Source organism: Neopsephotus bourkii, unplaced genomic scaffold (assembly GCF_033783945.1).
Source record: "Neopsephotus bourkii isolate Nb327-2 ecotype Australia unplaced genomic scaffold, CSIRO-AGI_Nbou_v1 NB_795, whole genome shotgun sequence".
Lineage (NCBI taxonomy): Eukaryota > Metazoa > Chordata > Aves > Psittaciformes > Psittacidae > Neopsephotus > Neopsephotus bourkii.
The window spans coordinates 1,070,625-1,097,299 of record NW_026901291.1 but is presented as its reverse complement, the minus strand read 5'-3'; the positions used below and the strand labels follow the sequence as shown (position 1 = coordinate 1,097,299).

The 26,675-nt window shown below is 42.8% G+C and overlaps 1 protein-coding gene across 2 annotated transcripts in view; it reads right to left on the bottom strand.

Moving 5' to 3' along the window:
- The window catches only part of GALNT9 (polypeptide N-acetylgalactosaminyltransferase 9), a 141,518-nt gene extending 126,570 nt beyond the window's left edge, over positions 1 to 14,948 (bottom strand). Inside the window, exon 1 of one of the 2 annotated variants that reach the window (XM_061355324.1) lies at positions 14,600 to 14,948. In XM_061355324.1, the coding sequence (XP_061211308.1) occupies positions 14,600 to 14,840 (241 nt within the window). In that variant the 5' untranslated portion in view covers positions 14,841 to 14,948. The remainder of the gene's footprint in view (positions 1 to 14,599) is intronic. The other variant, XM_061355325.1, reaches the window with a different exon arrangement.
- Positions 14,949 to 26,675: the final 11,727 nt, after the last annotated feature.

The following is a 26,675-nucleotide window of genomic DNA, read 5'->3' as shown; positions in this document are numbered from 1 at the left end:
TCAAGGAAATGCTGAGCCTGGATTTGCTTTTGGCTCGAGAGGAAAGTGTTTGCTCTAGAAAAGAAAACCTATTTAAAAATGAAAGACACAATGTTGCATGGATAGCTTATAAAATACAATTAATCAGGGATTTATCAGGGAAAAATAAAAAGAATTAGGTATCATATTCTCCGGAGAAAGTAAATCAAAGGATGCGACAGTTTTGCAAAAGAAAGGAGAAATGAAGATAGATAGCAATTGTCAATAAATTTGAGAAAATAAAGATGCAATGTTAGGGAAAAAATATTGGCACAATGTTTTATTTAAAAGCGGTAATAAAAACATTGCTTGCTTTGATTTCTGCCTGTTCGAGTTTATTGTTGATATAAAGATAAATTGACTCAGACTTCCGGGAGCGGGAAAGCTACGATCCACTGTCAGAGGCACTTTAAACCCCCGCACTGCTATAATACCTGATTCATTATTAACAAGATTGGCTTCATTGCATGTTGGTATTTTTACGAATTGACTGTGACCTATGGGTAGTTTGGGCCCTGACAAACTCACTGCAAGACACAGTGCCACCCTTTGACAAAAGCAGGGTGCATTTGGTAACAACACGGTACTCTGATCCGCCTACACAGCCTCTTTAAAGCTACCACATACAGCACATCAAACACAAAGGTAACGGCCAAGTTTCTGATTGCGGATCAGACTTCTCCAATTTACCTTCCTAACACCACTGACTACAACAGTGCTTAGCTGTTTCCACCAAGGCAATGTGAAAAGAAATTCAAGCTTTTCCAGAGACTCTTTTTTTTTTTCAAGCATTCCTTTACTTTATGCAGAAATTAAATAAAAGAATGAATGCTTCTGTCCCCTGATGCGCCTCAGGTTTGTACGTATGACTACATTATGAGATGCTAAATTACAGAGCAGAGAGAAATGAAGACAGTGATAGAAGGTGTCTTTATACAGGAGAAGATCCTTCAGTGAAGAGACAGGTACAAATCAGGATTTGAATTTCAGAAAACTGAGGTCTGAGTTTACAGCTTGGACTCATCACTCCTCAAGGACATAAAGCAGACGTGCAATCCAGTCACGCCTAAGCTTCAGGTCAGGCTTACATTTCCTATAATCAGATAGAGCTTTCCAGCACCAAATGGTCCCAGAGGAAGCCCACTGTGCCATGAGAGGTATGTGATGGGATGAGCAGCAGGACATGCTCCATGCTGCCTAGCAAAGCGCAGGATCATTTCTCTGCTCCTCCTGTAATGTAATTATGCAGTCACTACTGAAAGGCAATGAGACAAGCTAGTAGAACCTAGGTCTGCCATTTTTGGGAGCTCAAAATAAAGGAAGCTCTCCTGCAGTACTGCGGTAGTGTCAGGGAAAACTCATGCTGCTACAGTTATTAATGGAAGTGAGGAGAAAAGATGCTTGTGTCAACATATTGGCAATTAACGGAGCAAACAGAGGAATCCAATGTGAAGATCTGATCTGGTACCTTTAAAAGCCAAGAACTTTATTTTCATGTTTGTGTTTAAACGAGTAAAAATTCCATGTGTCACCAGTATGATTTTTAGGCTGGTTTGCTGAGAAAAGAGTTTGTGAGATCATGCTGACCGCACTTGTCTATCAGTTTGCTTCCCTCTCTCATACCCTCCCCTCACCTCTGCTTGTTAGACTTTGAGGACTGTGTCTAATTTCAGCCAAGGGTTGGCAGGCAGTCAGAGGTCTCCCAAAATTACATTTCTGCCAATGTCACACAAGTCAAGATCTGGGAAGAAAGTGGCATTAAAATATTCCTGCTGAGCAAAGGGGCTCAATGACAGAACAAATACAAGAGACCTGCTGGAGCTACTAGAGACCACCCAAGAATTCACCTTTAGGATACCAACCCACAAGAAAGTCAGCTTTTTTGCTTCTGCTGCTCAAGGCACAAAACACTTCTTTTTAGGGTTGACTGTGGTAATTACTCAATGTCTATGTCTGCTGCATATCTGGCTGTTATTTGTATCATTGATTAACAATATCACAAAGTAAGATGCTGCACAGACTAGTCTGAACTTGGATCAGTTAAACAGAGGACACAGGTAAGAGAAGGAGATGAAAAGAGCAGAGAGATGAGCTGGCACAACCAGAGAGCAAAGGAAAGGCACACCTGGAAATGAAGCCCAGGTCTCCTAAGCCCAGGTCTTGTATTTCAACAGGTTTAAATATCTTCTCTAAACCTGGCACTTAGGCTGCTGCTTTTGCCCCCAGTTCCTGTGAGCTTACACAATGATTCTTGTCAGATTTTAGCAGCAATGATGGGAGCAAGTTAAGTGATAAAGCAACATGCTTTTTGTCGCAGATTAGGGGATTCCTAATGAAATAATGAGGTATATCTGCAACCCCATTTAAAACTACTTTACCCATAAAGATGCCATGTTAAAGAAAATTCACATGGAAACACCTGATTCACTAAATAAGCACTTCTCCTCTTCGGAAGGGAGACACTGAGGTGAGGCACCACAGCAGCAGGACACACCGCTCCATGCAACTTGCCTGTTTCCCCTGGCCTTTATTACAAACTTAATCCTTCTAATCGGTAATACAGGGGGGCTGTTCCCTCCCTACCTCTGAACGGAACAGAAATGAAAGCACGATCCCAAATCCAACCGGCATCATCGGCAGAGTATCAAACAAACCCTTTTTGTTTGGGGTGTTTTCTTTTTTTTTAACAGGGAATTTGTCAGTTGAGTATCTGTCAAAACACTTTCAAAAATAATCAGCCTCTCGTTTCACAACCATATGCTGAGACACTCGTATCTAGCACAGAGAAGCCACAGGCATGCACCCGTATCAAGTATCACCCATCAAACAGATTAGAGACATGTTCTTTCATTTCAGGGACAAAGCCAGAAGATCATATGATGACTTTTTCTAAAGTAAATTCATATCCAGAAATATTCCATTTAGTTTTCTGACAGCACAGTGTACAGAGCATATCTCAGCCTACCATCGCACAGAGCATCGCCTAGTCATATCGAATTGGTGATGATCCTGCGCCAGCTGGCCTGTCCTTTGGGCCTGATTCTCATCTTGCTACTACAGTGTAAGCAGGCTGTGTAAAAGACAGTTTTCATCACTTGGAAGTCTGGTCCAGAACAATTATCAATCATCTACATTAACATGAATTGCCAAACTAAACTGTGTTACTGGCTTTATCAGAATAACCTGTTGCACGTTGTGCTGCAATGGGAAACTCCACCTCTCCTTAGGGCTAGAGCACTCCTAGCATGGCTCATGCACAGACCCTGATCCCAGTTCACTAATCCCATGTTTACTTCATCAACTATAAGCAACTTTAGTAAGAATAAATCTACAGAGTATTTCACTGTCTCATTCTTCCACAACCTCTGCTATGTTTCTAGGACAGCAGTTATTTGTGCACCAGCTTCTATGATTAAAGGCTGAAAGGTGTCTGAACAAGTAGCCTTATACCATATGGAAAAATCCCTCTGCAATGATCAATGCCTTCTCCAAGGGCTGCACCACTTAACCAGTGTCCATTCGCATGCTGGGCCGCACCACCCCAGCTTCAAAGTTAGGACATGCCTTTGTTCTCTCATGAATATTTCTCCTCATTCCCATGTATCTTCTGTTCGCACTTCTCACTGGGCAAGGGAGACTTAGAAATCTCACTCTGTGAGCTTTTTAATGTGTGACAGAAAGAGGGAGGCAAAGAACCCAGTTATCAGGCAGACCGGGTTCAGAATGAATCCCAGATGATCTCAATTCCCTGGCCTCATCTAAGAGGGCTCCCTGCAGCCTGGCTTCAAGTTTTGTAGGCCTGAAACAGGAACATGACTCTGAGTATGGGAACCACAGCAGGCTGCCACTTCCAGAAAACAGAAGGGTTTACATATAACCCCATGGGACACAAGTATTATAAAAGACAATTCCATTACAAAATAAACTTCCTATTGAATGAAAATGCATTGAGCCAGATGGATCTATTTCAGGAGGAGGATCAGGATGGCATAGGTCTAAAATCAATTATTGGGTTTGTGTATTCCAAGAGGAGCTGCGAGCAGAGAGTTCGTGCTGGTGCTGACATGTTGAGGTCTGCACCTAAAGGAGTACCCCAGAAAGGATACATCGAGTGAGTTTGCCTAATGTTAAATTGAAAAAGATGGGGAATTTGCCTACAGACCTATCTGCAAACAAAAGACATTCTTTAACTGTGGAGAGAGCTGCAACTTCCAGCACATGCAGGCCATTAAGAAGTGGGAGAAAAGACTGGTTACCAAGAAACAACCAGGTTCCACTGAAGGACTTGGCTGCCCCTATCCCTGTGAGGGTGGTGGAAGACAGAAGCCTCAATCTGCAGACCAGATCCTGGGGATTCTCCATATGACACAAATTGTGTAGTAGAACTACCCAAAAAAGTGGTTTCCAAACCCAATCTTAACAGAGGCTAACACCTAAACCACGCGTTTTTCTAAGCCAGACTCCCTCATTGCTTTGTCTAAGTTACAAACATCAACTCTTTCAGCAGTGAGGCAGCTTAGCATTAGTTTAATAACTTCATCAGCTCACTCTTACCTCATACTCCACTCCCATCTGTTACACAGAGCCACATGCAATCTATCATGTTTTAGGTTAACAGCTCTGCGCAGCAACATCTGGTTTTCCTATTAGAGATGTGAACAGCAACTAGTCCCTGCTCAGCACCCCCTGGTCCAGTGCTTGGACAGACAGGGCCATGGATGCCTCCCTGGCCAGCTGACACCAGCACAGGAGGGAGCAGCATCTTCCATCAGCAGTTTGTGCTGGTGGCACCAAAGGGATTGAGTTTTGCAGACACAAGATTCTGCAGCTATCAGTAGCCTCATTTTACGCATGGCTGGATGACTGGAAATGTGCCTTACAAGGAACCTATACAGCGACTGCAAATTCTAATCCTGAGGAAGGCTAACCTTTGGGTTATACAACGCTATTTCAATTGGGGATATTTTTAGTCTTATCACTGTCTCCAGTTCAGTATGCACAGGAAAGAAAAGCACCAATCTTTTCTACCACACAAGGCTTGCTTGAAAATGAGTTAATGTAACAAAAAAATGCATTTTTGTTTACAAAAGCTTCACATCCTAAAGGCATATGAAAGCTGTAGAAAAAACTCAATTTCTACAAGGGCAGTAAGGCCCCGTTGCCAAAGAAAATACAAAACCAGCCTAAAGAATCCAAATGAAAAACAACCAATTAACCCTAGCACCCCACCAAAAGTGCAAGAGACAAAATGAGAAGGAAACTTCTCTAGAATTGCAGGGAAAATGAGCTCCTGTGCAATAAAACCCCTTTTGCTCTGTGAATGACACAGCAGTACCTTGGCTAGGATGCTAGTCTTTGGGAAACAGAAACTGGAGACTTGGTGTGACCTTGCTCAAGTTCCAGTTTTTGATGCATTCGATTGCTGTCTCGTGGCAGAAGCATCTTCACTTGGCCACATTTGCTACTGGAGTTACTGAGCTGGTAACTATTCTCTGTGCTGATGCTTCTGGATCAATAGCACAGATGAATTTAGGCAACTGACTTCAACAAGAGTAAGTGCACGGGTGAGCTGAGGAGAACTTGGATCATTGCTGCAGGGATAAAAACCTATTTGAGCAAGTTTCCCATCCAAGCAGCAATATCTGTCACTGTCCACACAATGCCTGCTGACAGCAGAACAAGGGTTGGCAGGACCAGAGGATTGCTTAGAAAGCAAGTGTTGGACTTAGATTTCTGACTTTGATTCTCAACTAAACGTGGCTGCTGACTGTATCACAGATACGATTTTTAGCAGCTCTCCCAAGGAACAAAAACTACTCGCACACTGGTAATCCAACAGAGACTAGCTCTGTGCTTCACGAGCCTATGAAGTCTATGACAGAGGATACCCCTCACAGGTGTCTCTGCATAGTCTAACCCAGCACTGTGTGAACCTCAGTACATTTTAAGAACTTCACAAAGTGAGCCACCTGGCAGGATCCATTTTCTCCCCCGATCAGTTTATCAGACGTTAAAGTCTGGTTGGGAGACTTTTTATGCTGCTTGTACCAAGCAGTGTTTAAAATGCAGCTCTAGCAAACCCGGTTTGAGTCATGCCTTACAAAGCGTGAGGGATCCTTACAGCAGACAGTACATATTCTCATGAGCGCTCCAGGAGAGGCAACTGGACTGCCTGTGTAAGTAGTTCTGAAATGTAAGTAAAAAGTAGATAACTGAGCTCCACAGCTGCCTTTTTCCTACACAGACTGAGATTTTCTCCTCTCCCTCCTGCCACAGCTAATTGCTTGAAGACTGGAAAGCACTGGTTTGTACAGCTAAGGAATTGCCCCCTTGGAGTGGAGTCCAGTGACACACAGGTAGCAAAGGCCTTTACATCAGCAGCTTCTTCCACAGATGTCTTGGCCTTGCAGAGAGGAAGGAGGCATCAAGGATCTGTTGAGGCTTTTGCCAGTGCTATACCATGTTGCTGTGGCTATTGCACCCAAGGGAGACACCGGCATTACAACAGCCTCTTAGGCATCTGCTGTAACATTTATCCCAGGAGATGAAGATTGCAGCAAATTCACGGAAGAGTTCCAGAGGCCAAATGTGCTCCTTTGTATTTTCATCCACTGACTTGGGTTACTTAGATGTAATTTCCAAATGATGCTGAGAAACAGGAAACCCTCTCCTGTAGTATACAGGCATCAAATACTTCTGCCTGCCAGAACCATTTTTAAAACCTTTTCCTTGGTTTAGTTTTCTTCATCACTCCCAGGATGACATGCAAATTAAAGCTAAGGTATTAACAGTATAAATCAGACTGTGGTGGCAAGTGAAAGGGCTTCTAGAGAACAGCACCACAGGAAGCAGTGGAAGGCTCAAAATATTCAGAAATCTACATTCTTACCTTTTCTAACCATGTTTTGCTCTTTGACGTCTCTTCAGCCCCTGAGAAAACTATGCATCCACATGCTCATGATGACAAAGCAGAATCAGTCTATTGTCTACCCTGCAGCTGCCCTCAGTCTCTCCTCCAAAGCCAGTAATCAAGGACATACTTGGAAAACGATTGCCTTTTGCAATTGTCAGAGATCCCCAGAACTGGCCCCTTTCTACTGCATTGTTTCACGAGGGACTCCGCTCACTGAGCACACAAACCAATTCAGGATCCAAGGCTCACCCTTGACTTGAGAACAGATCATTCAGAGCAAGTCAGGCAGCCACATGTGCTTCACAGGACAGCTCTGCAGGCTGGGCAGAATGCACACAGAGTCACTTAGCCTGATGGCAAATAGCAAGTGGGTTTATCATATCCTGAGGACATCCATTTCTTTCTCTTACTACTAGACCACCAAACTTGTCTATAGATAACAAAGCGAGCCCCTCAAAACACATTTCAGAAAGAGTCTAGGATTCTGTGACACACAAGGCATAGTCAAACACACACAATTACTCAGAAATGAAACAGCCTGACAAATGCAGTAAGAGGAGCAGGAAACTGGTGAGAGCCCTCCTCTGGATGTTCCACTGGATTGCTGCACTGTCTTTCTGCACACAGCAATGAGTCCAAACTAGCTAAATGAGATGAAATAAAAACATAGTGCAAAGAACCAGAGAAGCACAAGCCCACTTCCCTCACCTTGGAGGAGAACAGCAGAGGGATAACAAAGCAGATCTCAGCTCCAAAATACCAATTCCTTGGACATCTACAGACTTGCAGACACAAACAGAGCTCACTCTGTTTACCTACACCAGATCATAGGTGAAGGCAGCTGGTGAAGCTCAATCTGAAGAAAGGACCACTTTGCCACACATAGCACTCCCATCTCAATTCTGTTTTAGGTGAACTCTTGTTGATGTAAATTAAGTCCCTTTCCTACTGAAGGCAAAAAAAGTCATACAGATTATTCACAGCACTCTTGTACACTACTAGTGTGGATATGTGGGCAATGAAACAGGACAGGACAGAAACCAGAGGTAAGCTGACACCGAAAAGATGAAGCCTGCCAAGTTCTGAAGCTATCTTCTCTGGGTGAAATTCCATACACTTCAGTACCGGAGAGTTTGCAAATAAGAACAGGGAAGCCTAGCAGATTAAACGGATATGAATTAAAGAACCAAGATTGTCACCTTCATCCCCAGCAGTACTACCATGAGTTTAAATACTCAAGTAACCTCAGCTAAATGAGGGGACCTGAGATCAAGTTGCATCATCCACTCCCCGATTTATTCCTTCTGTTCTATAAGTCAAGAATATCTTTATTCAGAAGATAGCCTTGCTGTAGGTAATTTTTATGCTCTTCTTATGTGCTAGAGGACTTGAGTAACCAGCAAGCATCAGCTGTACTGTAGCTTGTCTCCAAAACTGCCTCTGAAACCTGAATATTCCACAACACCTGAAAAGACAAAAACTATAGGGTAGAAAGACAATTTTTAACCTGTTTGCATCTGCCTTGCTGTCCTTGAAATGGGTTTTGCCTCCACCTATGAGGCTTTCAGATATTCACAGCCGTTTCCACAGCATCATAGCTACGGGTTTTCAGAAGACAGTCATATACACAAGTCATACACATCCAATTAGCACTTGGCTGCTTTAGCTCCGTGCTCTCAGGGGAAGATAACTTTGGGTCAGTGGGAGGATCTCTCTCTGGCTTTCATTCTCAGAAGCTAAACTTCTCTTATTTCAGAGGACAGTTTTGATCAATAGGACTACAACAAGGTTGGAAGCTGTTCTGCTGTCACTGGCTTTCTTCCTTCCTCCCGTTATCCAAAACATCACAGGCTCTTTTTCTTTCTCTTTGTCTTTTTTTTTTTTTTTCCCTTTCAGTTTTGGTAGTTTAAACTAAGTGATGGAAATGACTACCAGTGAAACCCCACAACTAACAACAATAATAAATAAGTATGCCAAGAACACTGTGAAAGACTGAACACCCATTAGTAAGGTTACAGAAAGGCATTAAGAATAGCAAGATTTGCTAAACATGACTCATTTCTTTTCCTTCCTTTCATAAATCTTATTATTTCCTTGGAGAACAGCCATATAACCAGTGGCAGGAACTGCATTCTTAAATGATGCTCCTGTTTTAACTGCTCCCTGCCTTTACCTACTAAAAAGCTCAAACACACAACAAACACCACACAAAACCACCCCCCACACCTCCCGCTATCAAGGGTATTAGGTTAAAGCCAGGTTTCTACATTCTCTAAACCTATGTGGTGGCTACAGATGTGCAAGAACCCCACTGCTGCTCTTCTCTAGAAAGATGGCAGGCCCATATTTGCTTTTCCAACTCCAGGTACATATATAAATAAATGGAAAGAAACTGAACTGCAATACCTACTAAAAGGCAACGAACACAACATCAGTCAACAATTTTCTTTCCACCTCTGTAAACATTGCTTTTAATGCTATATAGCATAAAATGATTCAAGTTCTACACAAATAAATGAGTCAATGATAAAATTACCACCATTTTTCTGTCAAAATAAGCTTTCTTCCCAGCTACAAACACAAAAAAGCAGAAACATTACATTAAAAAAAACCCAGTTACCAGTATATGAAACATAGAGTACAGGGAGAGACTTTAAACCCATTGATGTGCTGCTGGAATGAAGATGTATTTTTTCTATTTGTCAATACTTTAAAGAGTTGAATGCAGTTTTGCGTGTTTCACAGAAGCGATTTACCCTCTTCCTTCTACCAAACCTTTAGACCTTTTCTCCTTAAAGTGCCTGAACAGAGTAATTCTATTTCAAATATTACCTTATATTTTTATAGGGGCTATTCAAATATTGACCCATGATGTTTTCTTCCCTTATTTTGGGGAATAAAATCTTGGCCTTCCTGAAAGCACTAATGATGAGTTTCCTCAGCTCCATAAATCAAGTCTAACACAGCCAGTGTGCAGTGAGAATCGGTGTTTTGGACTTGACCATCACTTTGCAGCACCTTCAGGTCAGGCCTGTGACAATGGTTGCTTAACTAAGCTTGAGTAATTGACCCAGAACAATCAAAAATACTTGTTATATCCTGTGTGGTAAACAGAGAAACTGGGGAGGCACCGGAACAGGTTGCCCAAGGAAGTTGTGAATGCTCCATCCCTGGCAGCGTTGGAGGCCAGGCTGGACAGAGCCTTGGGAAACATGGGCTGATGTGAGGCATCCCTGCCTACGGCAGGGGTTTGGAACTGGATGATCTTAAGGTGCTTTCCAACCCCAGCTATTCTATGATTCTAAGACAAGTAAAGCACATGGCTGAGAACGGTCCCCCACATGTTAAGGAGATAATTATGTTAGCATCAGACCATTAACAAATTAAACAGTTCTAACAAAGACACAATGAGACAATGCAGTTTCATTGATGCAAGGCTGGCAGTCACACTGACTCTTCCCCCATGCACATGTGGTTTACCTCTGTTCTCTGCTAAGGAATTACTCTTCAACTGGAAGTTGCCAGCTGTAAAAGCATCTTTTTGACAAATTTGATGCAGACATTTGCAGGATCTGTTTGCATCCTGTTCCCAACCCTTACTTTTGACATGGAAATTTTAAACTATTCTCAACTGGTCCCAAGCCTATGGAGAATAAACTGGCCTTTAAAAAAGACTACTGTACCTTTTAAGTATGCAGATTGCCAGGCTGAATTTTAAATGCAATCACTTTGCTTCCAGTACACTCTAAAAATCAGGAGTCACCATCTGCATGAATCAGTCCTGTGCACCTAGGACCTGCTATTTCCAGCATTTTAAGCCAGTGTGCTGCAATTATGTGAATTGTCCAGCTTTTCCTCGACCTTCCTCCATGAAACGTGTATGCAATATAAAACCCATTTATCATACTGGAAATTGCTACTGTATTTAATCTTCCCAAAGAGAGCAAAATCAAATTATGATGTGTAAAGAATGATCTGTCAAATTCAAGGAAATACTCCAGACTTATCCCTCCACGTCTGCAACAGAGCAGGTCAAAGAGGTCTAATGTAGAAGAGATGGATAGGAAGACATGATGTGAGCATACATAATGAGAAGATGAAAATTCTCTTAATCTTTGCAGATTGAATGAAATCTAATTACATGCTGTATTGATTGTTGTGTATTACTGGAAAGAGACACTGAAAAGGGAAAAAGGCAATTACAGTGAAATTGTAGTCTGACCCTTCAATTGGTTTTGGCATGAAAGGTTATGCTCTACTTGGGGCATCAAAAATTCTTTATTCGCTATGATAAATCATTAGCAACACATTCAGATGCAAAATTGATTAGGGGAAGAATTCAGTCAATTAAATCTTTTTTATTTGTTCCCCTTACCAAAAAAAAACAGAGGCAAAGGCAGAGAATTCCAGGGTGTTACCATTATGCCACTTCATGAATTGCTACTAAGTCTGTCTGGCATTAGTTCTGTGCTGACTGACAATAAATCATACTCATCAATAGAAATGCCACAGTAAGAAGGAAAAAAATAGAGATTGATGAACTAGATCCAAAATAACTCAGTTTTTCAACTGTTATACTCTAAGTCAAATATCAAGAGATAATAGAAGGTTTCACCAAGGAAATTCCACTGATGTGTTTCATTGCTTTCGCTTCCCTTTGCACGCTCCATTCTTTTACTTACACCCCAACTCACAGCAGCTGAGCGAACAGAAAGCTTTTAGAAACACTCTTTTTCTAAGCTGATAGAAAACCAAAGCACGAACCAACTGAAAACTATTGTTTGGGTGTATGTCTGCACTGCTCTGCAGGGAATCATGGCAATTCTCGTTCATTCTGTTCCAAAAAGTTCTTGTTCTGCCAAAGATAATTGTGAGGACCAACTTTCTACTTTCACGTGTGGTCCTCTGCGTCCTGCTCCCATCTCCATAGGCATCGTGTGCACAGTTTTTATTCAGCCTAAGAAGTTAATGAGTTCTCTAGTGATCAGATTTGGGTTGCCTCTTGATGCATGTGTATCATTGCTGCTTGTGTTTCATTTTTCCTGGCAGAAAGTACACTTTCAAATAACATTTCTGTGATTTCATGCAAACAAATAAGTGTGATGGAAACAAAACTGTGAATAGCTGCAGGGCTGATCTCTCACAGAAAAGTCTTTCTATTGCCTTGGATCTTCGACAGAGTCCCTAGGAAATCCAGTTAAGGTCTCACCAGTTTAGGACTAATCCAAATAGAAGAGAAAAATGGAATAAAAGAGCACCGAGACTTTATTACCAAAAATACAGGACACTTAAATAGGTGGCTCTAAATTCTCTGATCTCAAAATAGAAATAAGCAGGAGGAGGAAATTGAAATCCTGATCTGGACAGACCTACTGTAACCACAGCACTGAACTGGAGGCAAACTTGCAGGAGTTCTGGTTATGGAAGGAATCCATATTCCTTATGAATTGAATCTACCCATGCCTGTCTGTCCATATAAAAGTGACTCTGACCTGCTTCATGAAAACGTAACATCCAAGAAAGCCTCAGAGGGCTCTCCAACGTTGTGGCAAAACAGTACCCAGGATAATGTCTGAGAAACCTTGCTCAACATGCGGATGATGCTGCACAGCTCCAGAGCAGACAGAGTGTTTCAGTAACACCAGTCTTTCTGTGAGACACGGTAGAGCATCGTCACAGAAAGGCTCCCTGGAATCTCAATGCTGCCAGAGCAGCAGTATGCCCATTAATGGCATAAGTAATGAGTCATGATACTAGAAACACAACACCAGTGAGCTAAACCCAAACACAGATGCTTGATCCCGATTTCATGTTACAGTGATGCAACTCTGATCATTTCAGTGGAGCACTTCCTAAGTTTTTTGACTTCTCAGTTTCATCGCTACAAGATGAAGAAAGAAAACAAAGACAGTGACAAGTATCATTTCACAATGATCAAATAATTCATCTGTGTGAATGTACCACTGTGAAATAAAAAGCCCCAACTGTGTCAGGGAGAAACTGAGGGGAAATGAACAGACCAGCTTGAAAAACTCTATTTCCTATGTAAGAACTTTCAAGAAGAAACTGCCTGCAGTGTTTATTATGACCTGAAGGAGCAATATAACATTTAAGTTCAAATAATTTGACTGGGCAGCTCTGTAGCCAACAAACTAAAGGAAAAGGAACAAACGGCCCCAAAATAAAGGCATACTTTACAGAGACCTTCCTGATCACTGTGAAGCCACAATCATTCATGCAATGGGCTCCTGCTGATTCTTGGGGGATGCTGAGATGAACCTTGGGTAAATCCTACCCAAGCCTCACCTATGAACACCACCAAGAACCAATCAATTCATAGCTGAGCTATGATGAATATAGCTCAGGGACTGATCTAATTTAGCTTGGGAACTCCATGACTTCGTGGAATTCAGGAGGAGGATTTCCCTCTTAAATCCTTCGAAACTGCTCCAAAATATGGTTAGGAAACACAGCTGCTGACACTTTCCCTCTAATTCATGACTGTATTTTTGTGACTGACACCCACACTCCACATTCCCCTTCTCTCTTCCCTGTTTACATAGAGGAGCGCGTAAAGGGATGCCTGCCTGTAACACTCGCTGGCAGACTGAGTATTACCATAACAGTCGAACCTACTTAGATTTATACATTCACTCAGAAAGTAGTAATAGGAAATATACTTCATCCTAACCCTCCCATTTGTCTGCATTCTGAGACTACAGTAGCCTGTGTTGAATCAATGTTACAAGTAAGATTTTCCCAAGCAGCCTACAAGCCCATTTGGTATACTGAAACATATTTAAACTGCAAGTTTTATTTGGTGCTAGACACTAAATGTTACATTTACATTACAATTTCATGTAAAAGTTCACTCCCTCATCCTCTCCTTGTCCAATGCACGGATGTATTTAATCACAAACTTATTTTTTTGATGTTCTACCCTTAGACCTTTACAAATCTATGCAAATACAAATGCACTTGTTCTAAAGAACCAGTTTCTATACGAAAGGTTAGTCATCCTACAGCAACTTTTATGGCTTAGGCTATTCCAACTGCAATGGAAGGGTTCTTTGGTTACCTAGCAAGACTTTTCAAGGCTGGTGAATTAGAACAGTATGTCATAATAAAAAGAAGTGGTGGGTGCTTCCCCCTCCTCACCAAAGATAATACCAAATATAAATGGCAGTCATTAAGGAAACGTATGTGTGCTATGTTTAAATAGACCATTAAAAGTACACAGCATCAGAACTCAGCAGAACGTGTTTAAAGTAGTTCTGAGACCAAGCAAATGACTTCCAGCTATAACCTAACAGTGTACTCGCTACACAAACACCAGGCAAAGTTAATATATCCGGGCAAACTGTAAACCCTGGTACAGTCGGTAGGAACTTCCACTAACCCTTAAACCCGTGAACCCTGCAGCCTCCTTAACTTTGTACCTACTGAGGAAGTTCTGACTTTGGACTGAGAGTTGGGGGGGCTCAACAAATCCCTCCAGCAAGACCCTGCAGCCACTTCATTTTCAGCCCTTCAGCACTGGGGTTAGTGTGTATGATGCCCGGGCTTCCCTCCTCACTTCGGGAGCACTTCCCTATCTGCAGCAGCCTCCTAGGACACAGCTCACCCTGGGACTGGTGCTGCACCCCCCCCCCCCCCAGCCCTCCGTACCATTTAGCTGGTTGTAGACCACTTCCTCCAGGTGGTCCAGGCGCTGCAGGATGGACTCCCTGTCGGCCAGGCTGCCCACCTTGGCACCGCGGCTCCTGGCCCGGCGGTCCGCGCTCCGGACGATCTGCACCAGCTCCTGGGAGCGGTCCTGGATCCGGCAGTACACGGAGAAGAGGATGATGCCCACGAAGACCAAGATGTTCACCGTCAACAAAGTTTTGATTTTCCGTGCCACCGCCATGGGAGCCGCGGGCGCGGTAGCGGGGGGCACATCAAGGCGCGGCGGGCAGCGGCCCCGCGGCCACTCTGCGGCGGGGCGCGCCCCGGGGCGGCGGGGACGGGCGCGGAGCAGAGCGGAGCGGAGCGGAGCAGAGCGGAGCAGAGCGGAGCTGTCCTTCAGCACCGCCGCGCCGCTCCCCGCCCGGCGCCCGCCTTCGCCCCGCGGGCCCCGCGCCGCGGCGGGCTGCGCGGCATGGAGCGGGGGGGGCGAGCGATGCTGCCTGCCGAGCCGCCGCCGCCGCCTCTCCTCCTCCGGCCGCTCCCGCTCGCCCGCCCTCGCTCCCCGCCGCCCCAAACGCAGAGCGCCGGTGCGGAGTGACGTGCTCCGGGGGATCTCATCTACATGCACACGGTGGAGCCGCCGTGCCGTGCCGCCCCGCACCGCCCCGCCCGCGGCTCCCCGCCCCGCATCCCGGCCTGCGGGGCCCTGCCGCGCCGCCCCGGCCCGGCCCTCCCCGCTGCATTTCAGCACGGCGGGGCGGGGAAGGAGCCAGGCGAGTCGCGTGCTTCTCTCCCACGACAGACACCAATGGCCGTTTTCTCTTCGCTGCCCACCTCGAGTCCTCGTCCTGCCCAGGCAGCACCAGCCTCAGCTCCTGACCATGCACAGGACGAAGGCTGTCCTTGCCCATGAGGTGCCCTGAAGGTGGGACGATGCCCCACCTGCCCCAGTACTGGAAACAACCCGGAACAAGCTCATATGCTACCCGCAACAGGGCGAGCTCATAGGATGTGATGTACCACACTGGCTAGTGGTCCTACTGCAAGTGACATGGCTGGGACCATGAGAAAGAAGTTCTTGCCAAGCATCCACAGAATCACAGAATCTTCTGAGTTGGAAGGGACCTTTGAAGGTCACCTAGTCCAACCACCCTGCAATAAGCAGGGAAATCTTCAACTAGATCAGGTTGCTCAGAGCCCCATCCAACCTAGCCTTGAATGTTTCCAGGGACAGGACATCCACCACCTCTCTGGCAGGCTGTGCCAGTGTTTTACCACCTTCAGCATAAAGATTTCTTCTTACGAAAAGGTTTGTCCCCCCCTTTCTTGTCAGCCCCTTTAGGTACTGGGAGCTGCCCTAAGGTCTCCCTGGAGCCTTCTCTTCTCCAGGCTTAACAACCCCAACTTTCTCAGTTTGTCCCCAGAGCTAAGGTGCTCCATCCCTCTGATCATCTCCATGGCCATCCCCTGGACTCACTCCAACAGGTCCATGTTTCCCATCATGGAATTATACACAGGTGGGGAAAAGCAGCCTAGGCCCTTGCTCTGACACGCACATCCAGCAACTGCTGAGGAATGACCAGGATCAATAAGCTTGATACCAATGCCCATTAAATAAGCCCTTTCATAGAGTAGCTTCTCCACTCACGTTCATAGTGATCTCCTTTCTATACCATCTCACTCAGAGGGCTGGATTGTGTTTTTCCCCTTTCATCCTTTCTTCTTGATTCTGGGGGCTGCCAAGCTCAAAATGCAGCAAAAGTTACAACCTCCCTGAGTTCACTGTAACTTGGCAAGACCTGCTCACTGCTGTCACACCTCTGACCTTCCTGTTGCTCACCTTTGAGTTCGCTTGCGAGGACATGCTGCTCTTAGAGGACTTCTTCCCTTGTTTTTTGGGGTTCGCTAATGAAACCTGTGTTGAGGTTTCACCTAGACTGGAGTTTCACCATAACTTAATTTATATCTGCCAAAAGATGTCACAGGTTTCTGCAGTGTTACCTCTTACAAACAGGTATAGCTATAGGAATGCATACAGGATTTGGTTACTTCATACAGGACTGTTCTATTCCTAAACATAAATACTGTCTAGATGCAGTGCCAGCTGTTCTTTCGCTGAGGCAATAGTAAAAGTCTCAGTCAGTTCATCAGAAGCAGCTCAGAACCTGCCATTTTCCAGTGTTTTGATTATTTTAGTAGTATTCTTATTGCAAGTCTGTCACAGCATTACTTTTCCTAGAAAATACCATTTTGGTTGAAGAAAACATATTAAACTAATGCTCAACTGTAGCTTATCACATGTCTCTACAGCATTTAATATATTACAGCTACACCTGCTGGTCTTGATATGGTTAAGAGTCTGTTAGATTGGTATTTCCATTACAAACTCCAAGCTCAGAAGCTGGCCATGAGAATTCAGTTTGGATTCTGCCACATGAGTGTACGGGTTGTCCTGAGAGTTATAAAAGACGTTCAACTACCTCAGAGAGTTCACCAAGTTTTGATGAGGGGGGTTTTGCATCACTGCAGGTTTCAATGGGCTCTTCCAAAGACATGATTTCATCCATGATTGACTGAGGTCAAACACTTGCTTCCTTTTGCTAAGTGAATGTTCTTAATGGTCAGCTTAAAAATAACCTATAGTGTATACAGAAGAACATGAAAATCTGCTTACATAGCTGAAACCTTACCTAACACCATTCCCATAACAGCTAGCTCTTTTAAATCACTGCTCTTTCAGGGATTTCAAAGTAAGTTACAAAAGATACACTGCTAGAGCTGCCTGAAGCATGGCAGTAGTGGGTATGGTAAAATTGCAAGGTTAGAAAATGCATTTTGTTTCTGCATTGGAAAAAGCTTTGCATTTTCACACAAACAGCACTGGGCTGAAGCAACTGTTTCATTCCAAAAAAGATCAAGTTCCAATTTTTCTTCCCTCTGAAAGGCTTCTATTGCCAAATGAAAACTAGATCAAAATCAATATATGCAACATCTGGATTTCAGGGAAAATGCTTTTGTTGAAGCCATACCAATCAGCTGAGGCTGCCAGTCCATCTTACAAATGGCAACAGGGGAAGGCATTGGTAACTTGTTCCAAATCAATGAACGAACCAGAAGCGATGCTGGCATCCCATTCCAAATCACAAATCCAGTTTCTCTCTCTTGCTATCACTCTCACTATTAGTCTCTTACTGATTTTACACATACTTCTCATGTTTTCACTCATATCATCCAAGATGGATTAGAAAGCCACTGTAAAGAAACACCGAGATACTGTGTATTCAAATGACAGTCTACACTTGGTCACACTTTTACATCTGTCTGCTATCACTGTGCTCACCCAGAATAGACACCTGGATAAAGGACAGCTGGCTGAAGCTGAAGATGATGTTAAGTAGCCAGAGGTAAAGACTCTAAAACCAGTCAGCACTCTAAATTAGCCATCTGTCATAGGCATCTCCACTAATGTTGTAAAGATGGTTTATTGCCTTGGGGCACTTCTGTCTGTCAAATAGCTAAGGCTGCAATGACAACAGCAGCATAAAACCCAGACCTTCCTATTGTCTGTGGTTCTCCTTGAAACTGAGATTGGTCTTGTATAATGTTGATCTCACAACAGTTTTCTTTGCTTTTGTTGACTCCTGTTAACTGCGGAACACTTCAACTTGGCACAAAGATATTGATATAGAAGAAAGCTTCCATTGCTTCTGCATTTACAAGCCTGCTCTGCTTTGCTACTGAGGTCAGAGACAGTAAATTTTACTTCAAACAACACTGAACAAAAAGATTTTGAACAGAACCTTTAGAAAAGCATCAATCTTACAGTCATTATCTGCAGAGCTCATCGTGTAACTAGTCAAGGCAACAGACTCCAAGTCAACTTGACCCTAATTCATTCAGAGCTATTAACCTCAGTCAATACAGAGGAACTAGATTTTACTGAAAGCTGTAGACTGTGCAGCAACTGAATATCACCAAGATACCCATCATCATGCAGACACTTCCTAAGTTCAGGTTTTCGTCAGAAGTGGTCAGAAAAAGTTATAAGAGACCATGGCAGACCTACAAAGTACCATTCTATAGCAGAACCCTTGAAATCACCATGCCCTCTGTTGTGAAGTCCCAGGTATGGTGGGCACATACTCAAATAAGTCAACATGAGTTTCAGTATTTTATGAAATGTTTTCTATTGAGTTTCCTTTTAATGTCCCTAGAAGGAGATGAAGGAACTGGCTTGCTGATGAAACAAAGTAAGTAAGATTTTACTTTTGGGGAGAGGCGAGAAGTGATTGAAAAGTTTCTTGTAAGTATTTTGCATCTAAAGAAGCTTAGATTGGAAAAAAACATTGAATTCAAGTTAATGACCATAAAATCACTCCCAACCACTTTTCCAAAAGGACACAAGATTGACTTAACCATATCTAAAGAGACATACCCTTCTGATCATTTTACTGCAAGATACGAGACATTTGCAAGAATGAATAATGTGTAGAAGGGAAGACTTTGATGTTTAAGTGTTTGAACAGTAGCTTTAAAGGGAGCAAAAAAAAAAACAGAACAGACAAAATATTATTATCCGGAATTGTAAATTCCAGCTGCAGCTATTCATATGCTAACATCACCTACCCTTTTCCTAATGAAATCCCAAGTGCCTTTACTAGCCCACCACTTATCTGAGATAATCTAATATTTTTCTATTTTAAATAATACTTTTTTATAAGAGAATAGCAACAAAACCAGACAAAGTCTAAAATCTCTGTTAAGTTGACCACACATACAGAACTGAGGCCCTCATCCTGTTGCAAAGAGGTACTGCAGCCCATCGAATTACTTGAGCAATTTGGTATGTACAGCCCCTTTTGCACAGTCCCAGCAAGCTCTGCAGAAGCAGATTTGAACAAACACTATATTTGCATGAAGTTGCATGAAGATTTCTGCACAAGTAGCCAGCAAGTTAGGAGAAAAATAAATAAGGAAGACTCAAGTGCCTCATACTTGAGCTGTTTCCAGCCAGCCTCTTACCTTCTCTGCTGCAGGTTCAGAAAAGATGGCAAGCTGGTAATTACAGTGGCACAAGAAGGCCAATAGCCAAATCATTCCTCTTGCAGCAAGACACTGCCAGGTCCCTAAGGCTTCAAACTGCCACTCTGCTCCTGCTGATGCAGAGGCTTTGGAGCACTTTCACAGTTGACCAAATGCCTGTTATTTCTAGCACAAAAGTGCTGTGGCCAGGCAAGGCAGAGAGAGGAATCCCCAACCCGGTATCCTTCTCACTCCATTAAAAAGGCTGAAAGCCCAAAAGACAGAGGGGTTTCCATGCTGTGATTCTGTGATGAGAATATTCGGTGCTGGCTCAGAAAGCAAAGGTCAGTGGTGACCGGACAGCCCTGAATATAATCAATGTCTACTTTCCTTAGAGCAGAATGACAACACAATGTGCTGTGGTTTCAACCAAGATGAATGTGTTTACTTTAGGAGATGACCTCTCTGCTCCACTTACCACACACCCAATGCCATGAACGTTTACTAGTGGGATCCTAAGGACAGTGTGCAAAGACTTGCATTCATAACCACAGACCTACTCAAACAGGCACAAGGCAGGGATGAAGTATTCACAAGATTAGTCTGGAGGTGCTGAATTTTAACTTCATCTTGAGAATGGGTCTATATCAAATGAAATGCCTTAAAATCTCAACACATTTCAGAAATTATATATATATACAAACACACACTTTTAATTTTGGTAGTATTAGTCACTTAACTAAGGTTACACAGAAGCCTGCTAAACGGGATTTTGGGATGCTTCCTTTTAAAACTGCAGCAATTCCCATTTGAACATGGGGCAGTTCCTCCGATACACAGACTGCACTATGTTCCACCATACGCTGCTGCACACACAAAGATGCTCTACCCGTATATTCCTCATATTGTATTAAAACTATGGGTTGATTTTGCAGAGAGGATTTATAATACACAGTACAATTGCAGGCAAATCTGCTGCTTTCATGCTTGTGATATTGTGCTGATGACCACCCTGTAGTAAATAGCATACAGATAAAACCCAACAATTATCCAAATGCACATTAAAAACCCCAATAAACCTGTCATTGTAAAACCAGAATATAAATAACTGCCAAGACTAAAATATTCAACCCACGTGCTTACATTTTATGAAGCTCTAATTTATAAACATTACAGCTCTCACCAATTTTAATAAGAATTACTTGAGCTCCTGCCTTTTTCAAATCCAACGGCATAGTCCTCTATCCATTTTCTATTATTATCTCCCACTGTAATTTCAGAATAGGTTCTTGTGTACTAAGAGAGGATTATCACCATTCACCACAATCAAAGATTATTTGCACGACCCTAGATTTTCTTCATGCAACAACAGAGGTAACACCTGAAGACGTCATCTCCCACAGAAGGCAGAGAGGGTCAGTCCATCAGCGCCTCAAGAAGGGAAGGTGGCTGGCACCTGCCTGACAGCTGCTGCAGATGGCTGTTTTTGATAACCATCATAACTAACTGTAAGGAATTTCAGAGGTACTGTGAAAAGATGGAGAGATTCAGACACTGGAAATAAATCTGGGAAGTTTTCAAGGACAGCTTCTATGTTTATGAGAATTCTAGTAAAGAAAATAAATGTGCAAGAGATACATAAATGTAATTTAATATCCAGCTATTACAGATACAGAAATTACCTCATTATACTCTTTGAAATCCATCTTTACTTATTCCTGCTGCCAGGAAACATACAAAAACCTAAGCAACAGCTGGGCTGTTTGCATGCTGAGACTCTTGCTTTTCATACTGACCAATACTGCCTTCTGGTTCTCTGTATTCTGCCTTCTGCTGCAGCCACTGTCTCTGCTCTCATGCTCTGTATAGCCTTTGAAACAGACTGCTTCTTTTTAGTGCAGTGCTAAAAAATGGTTCATGAACGGTGTTGCTGATCCCAGGAACAAATCAATCTTTGACTGTCAGCTAACATCTGTGGACTATGACCCTGAGTTCCTCCTTGGAATCTACTTACCCCATTTCCACCCTTACTATTTCACACCCAACCTTATGGTAATGGAATTTGCAGTCAGCTCTTTATTAGTATCTAATCAAATATTATCTTAGGCAGAAAAAACTGTCCAGATCAAGTTTTATATTAAGGCATGTTTTTTAATATAGCTTTAGGTAGAAATCTGTTTACTAAAAGACCAGCAAAAAGAAGTGAGCTTTCCCAGATAGATGTTGAGCCTAGCAGTTCTTCACTGGTACTAACAAGACTGAAGAATCTCTTTTCCTGCCCAATCCAGATGAAAGCCTATGAAAAAGTTGAGTGTTATCACTGGCTCTGAAGAGTTAAAACTCTTTTGCTGCTGGAATTGTACTGTATTCAGCAGGGCACATTCATCTTTGGCCATCTTTGTCATATCCCAATTCTGCCATGAGGTACAGACCTGTGAACTTCTTCAGGTATTTGCCCAGGCTCATCCACTTGCAGGAAAAGAGCCTCATACAATATTCATTACTTACTTGTCTCTGTCTTGATGCACATTATTAAGAGATGCACGGCTCTCCAGCAAAATCCTCACAACAGAATTAAGAAACAGAGCGAGTCATCATGTCAAAGTCAGAAGGGATTAAATATTCTAAACGCAGCAGCACAGGGCTAAATTAGTGCTGTTACCTTCTGACCCCCAGAGCTGCACCCAACGCTGGCTTTAAACAATAAAAATAATGAGATTTTAGATTCCATTTATTTCAAAGCAACAACTGGCAGCTTGAAAGAAGAAAACATGCTTTGGCAAATAAAGTTGACACTGGCATTTTTAGCAAAGCCTAGCTATATGGTGGCTTGTCACTGGGCAAATCTGAAGAATCACTGCTGCCTCTGATGTATGATGCTTTTCGCAGGGACAACGCGTGTGTGTGTAATAAAGAACATTTAGTACAGTTTGTATCTGCCTTGAACAGAGAAGTTCAGAATATTTAAATAGAAACCAAACCATTCTCAGCACTAAAGTTTTTAATGTATTTTTAAAACATATCATCATCAAAAAAAAGAAGATAAAAAGATGATGCATGGGAAAATTCCATCCTAAAAACCATGCCAGTGAGAAGCCTTAACAGATGGAGGTAGGATGACAAAACCAAACTCATCTAGTTGAGTTGAATTCCCAAATATTCCCACTAAAGGACAACGTCCCATTTAACACTTCGGGGGCTTTTAAATGCACTTGAACACGAGCCTGTGGGTAGGAAAAGAACATTTTAGATATACTGGACTATGCAAATGCTTAAAGAACTGTTAATGCTTTTCCTGTTCCAGACCACACAACTTCTTTAGTTTTCAATTTCTCCATCTGAAAACTGGGCACAGTTTGCCATAAAGAAAGTGACAGAATTTGCTTTTATTAATCTTCATCTCAATTGATTCAGAGACCATATGCAGCTTTAAAACAAACAGAAGTCCAAACCAAGAAAAACATGGAAAAGCAACGGATCTGCTACAAGGCACCAAAAGAGCAACATGGTGAGAGGAGCTGTAGGTAGACAGACACACATAGGTATGACATGCACAGATATTCATAACCCCTTTAGCTGTAGATGCTGGGAAGACATTCTCTATTACTCATTAATTCTATGGTGAGCAGATAGATTAAGCATTTTTCCCTCTTAATTAATCTTGCTCTGGGCCATGAAGTTGAAGAGCTTCATTTATTTACATATTTGCTTATTTTGAGGGGAAAGAAAGTACTTCTCACCAAAACCCTCCACAGTGAAACTGCAGCACCAGAGCCTCTGGCCAAGCTCATAAGCGTTTCAGAGTGTATGCCTTTAGCCACTACATCATGATATATAATTGCAGATACAGAACACTTACTGCTTTTGATACTGAACACAGAGAGATATTTTATGTCAGTGGCTTGATTTTCCCAAGTACAAACATTAACACCAGCCATAAAGGACAGATCATATTGCACCTATATAAAGAAACATGAAAGCTCTGTAGTTATCTTTATGCTATTTATTGTCTATTATATCCAACATATGTCTGATTGTATCAGCTCACAAAAATTTCCTGACATTAAACCTTTTAATGTCCGTTGAGCTGCGTTTGATTTACATAAACCAAAGATCAGCAACAAGCAGTGAAAAGGCTACCTAGTGCTGAGCAAAGCTTTTGTTGGTGCTGCTTGTTCCCTTCCACCACTTCAGCACACAGGCCCCTGGGAGGAGGTGACTCAGCACAGGTTAACATGGACCTCCATTGCTTAAAATACCAGGGTTTCAGTTGCTGTTTAACAGAGGCAATGCTGCACTGAGCAAGCACTACTGCTTGTTGGTGTGCTTTGTTCAGCACAATTAGTACGGGACCCTGCCAGGGTAAATACAAAAGGAGAGCTGAGGTGATAGACTGAGGTTATTCGACTTCTGACAAGAGGTTAGGGGAGTTCTCTTGAAACAGTAATTGTCTGTCACATGAAATACTGCAGCTTCTTGAACAGGGGAAAGAGGAAACTGTAACGTGAATTAGATCAGGGCAAGAGGAAGCTGGAGATAGGGAAGTTAATACAGTGGAATCTAATGGACTTAGCAAGGGACTCTAGGGTAGACTGGGCAGAAAACAAAAAACCCCAAAAAGTTAATAAAAACCTCTAATTCATCTGATGTGTCTGCAGTTAAAATAACTTAAGACCTCCCAGGTCTGAGGAAGTCCTGTGGCCAGTACATGGATAGGGAATGTCAGTGGTATTGCAAAGGGTCTCAGAGGCTCCGGCATGGGATGCTTTCCGATACGAGACAAAAAAGACAGAATGGCATAGGAAAAATAATACATTTTTAAGGGTGACAACATTTGCTACACAATAAAAACAGAGCCTCAAGTAATAGATCATCCTAAAGATCCAGAGCCCAGTCCAGACACAATGCCACTGTTCCCTGGCCAGCTGGAGCTAAGTGAAGTTAGTTACCTCTGCAGGCAAATGTTCTGTGGGTTTGGTTTGAGGAAGCAATACTTAAGAAGCCTTCAGAACGGGTGTACCTTTTGCAGAGGTACCATTTGAAACACATGGGCACACAAATCAGGTTTAGAACAGAGAGCAGAATAGGGTTTAAAGTAAAAACTTGCAAATTAATCTGGTAGTGGAGCCAGAAGTAACATTCACAGAACAGGTCTCACCGCTGGCTTTAACTGGTCACACACAACCACTGAATTCATGCTGCTGCTGAATCCTTCAGTATGGATCTTACAATCCCCCTTTTCCCCCTTGGCACTTTCCTCAATTTTTTGTTCTCCTTTCTTGAATAGAGCACTTCTCTATGAGCCCCTGATCTTGACTGGGACAGTGAGATGCTTCCATCTGACCCATAATACATATACAAAACAAGTAATAATGGGCAACAGTGATAAAAATAGCCCATTTTTATAACATTCACTCCATGTATGACAAATGAATACATTAGATTACCCTTAAAATAGCCTACTCCAAAATTAGATAAGTGAATACTGCCATGTATCACTGTAATACTAATGTGTTTGGTAGAACTAGATATAACAACCAGACTTAGTGCTGAGAAAAATCCTCTGCCTTAAAAATGCAAATTCATGTAATTGCCACTAACTGCGCATAGCATCAGTGTAAGCTCAAACAGCAGTACTGAGCCTGACCTCTGTCAGGTAAAACCTTCATTTTAAGGAAAATCTGTATCAGAACCAGTGACTGAATGCTCTTTTGTACCCACCTAGCTTTTGGAACCATTCTACACAAGTACAAGGACAAAACAAAGATAAACATGCCCGAAATTCATCTTAAATAAAGAGCAATTTCTGTGGCGCACAGAACAGTTCTAAGCCACGTCTTCCATCACTTTGCTCCTCAACTGCACAAGTGTCTGAACTTGCAGGACAGAGGGCAACCAGAAAGAAAAACTGATCTTTAAGTGCAGCTGAGGAGAGCACCTCTGCAGACTGTGCTCATATGGGCTCTTCTGGGCTGATGGGACGAACTGAACCATGGACTTGGAGGTTATATGGCAGGGCACAGCTACCTGCCTTGGAGCAGTAACAGACTGGGCACGACCGGACTGTCGTGTCACCAGCTGTCAATTTGGAAATGCCCGGTCTCCTCGCCAACAATATCCAGGGCTACACACGCAGCCTGTGGCTGTTGGTGAAAAGTCAGGTTCTACAGATGTGATCCACAACAGTTTCACATACTGGTAAGCTCAGCAAGGACAGGCATGCACAGCAGATAGAACAGAAATGGATGACATTTGACTTGTGCTATTTCTGGGGATTCTACTACTGCAGTGCCCTCAGAAACAAGATTTGGGGCAATTGTTTTTTCCGTAAGTATTTCTTGTGTGATTTTTGCCACAAGAAAACATCTCATTTACCACTGATCACAGTCATTTTGTCTGACAGAAACAATCTTGGTTGACTCTAGCATTCAAAAAACCCGCAAAAGTCAAACCCAAAGCCATCTGTAAGGAGCCTTAGCTATAACTGTAAGTCCTTATTGCTGTGTAATTTTTGGAACATCACCTTCAGGTCAGAAGAAAAGGCAGATGCTGTTAATATGCATCTGCTGCTAGCAGTGGGTCCTAAACCACTGGAGAATTGTGCGCCATCAGAACAATGCTTTGCTGTGATGCAGTATCAGCATTACATCCGAGCCCCAGAATGCTATCAAATAACTCCATCAGGCAGGGCTTCACCTTGGGAAAGCTCACCAAAGAAAGTATTAAAGTCTCACAGCCGTAGGATAATAAAGCGTTAAGAACTTGTACTGAGTTACAACTGGAAAAGCAAACCTTTTGTCCCCTTTTTGTCTTTTGAAATCTCTGTCTCCAAGTTGTGGTACATGGCAGCAAATCTGATAGTGTCTTAAAATGGTTAGAGAAGTATCTGAATGCCATTTCCTCCACTCCTTTAATTCATAGCGACAGTCACAGTAAACCCTGCAACAGGTAATTCAGCTTTATGATTGGGCTCTATGATCTTAAAAGATCTTTTCCAACCAAAATGATTTTATGATTTCATGATTTCATAAAAATTCTTACCCTAACAGGAATT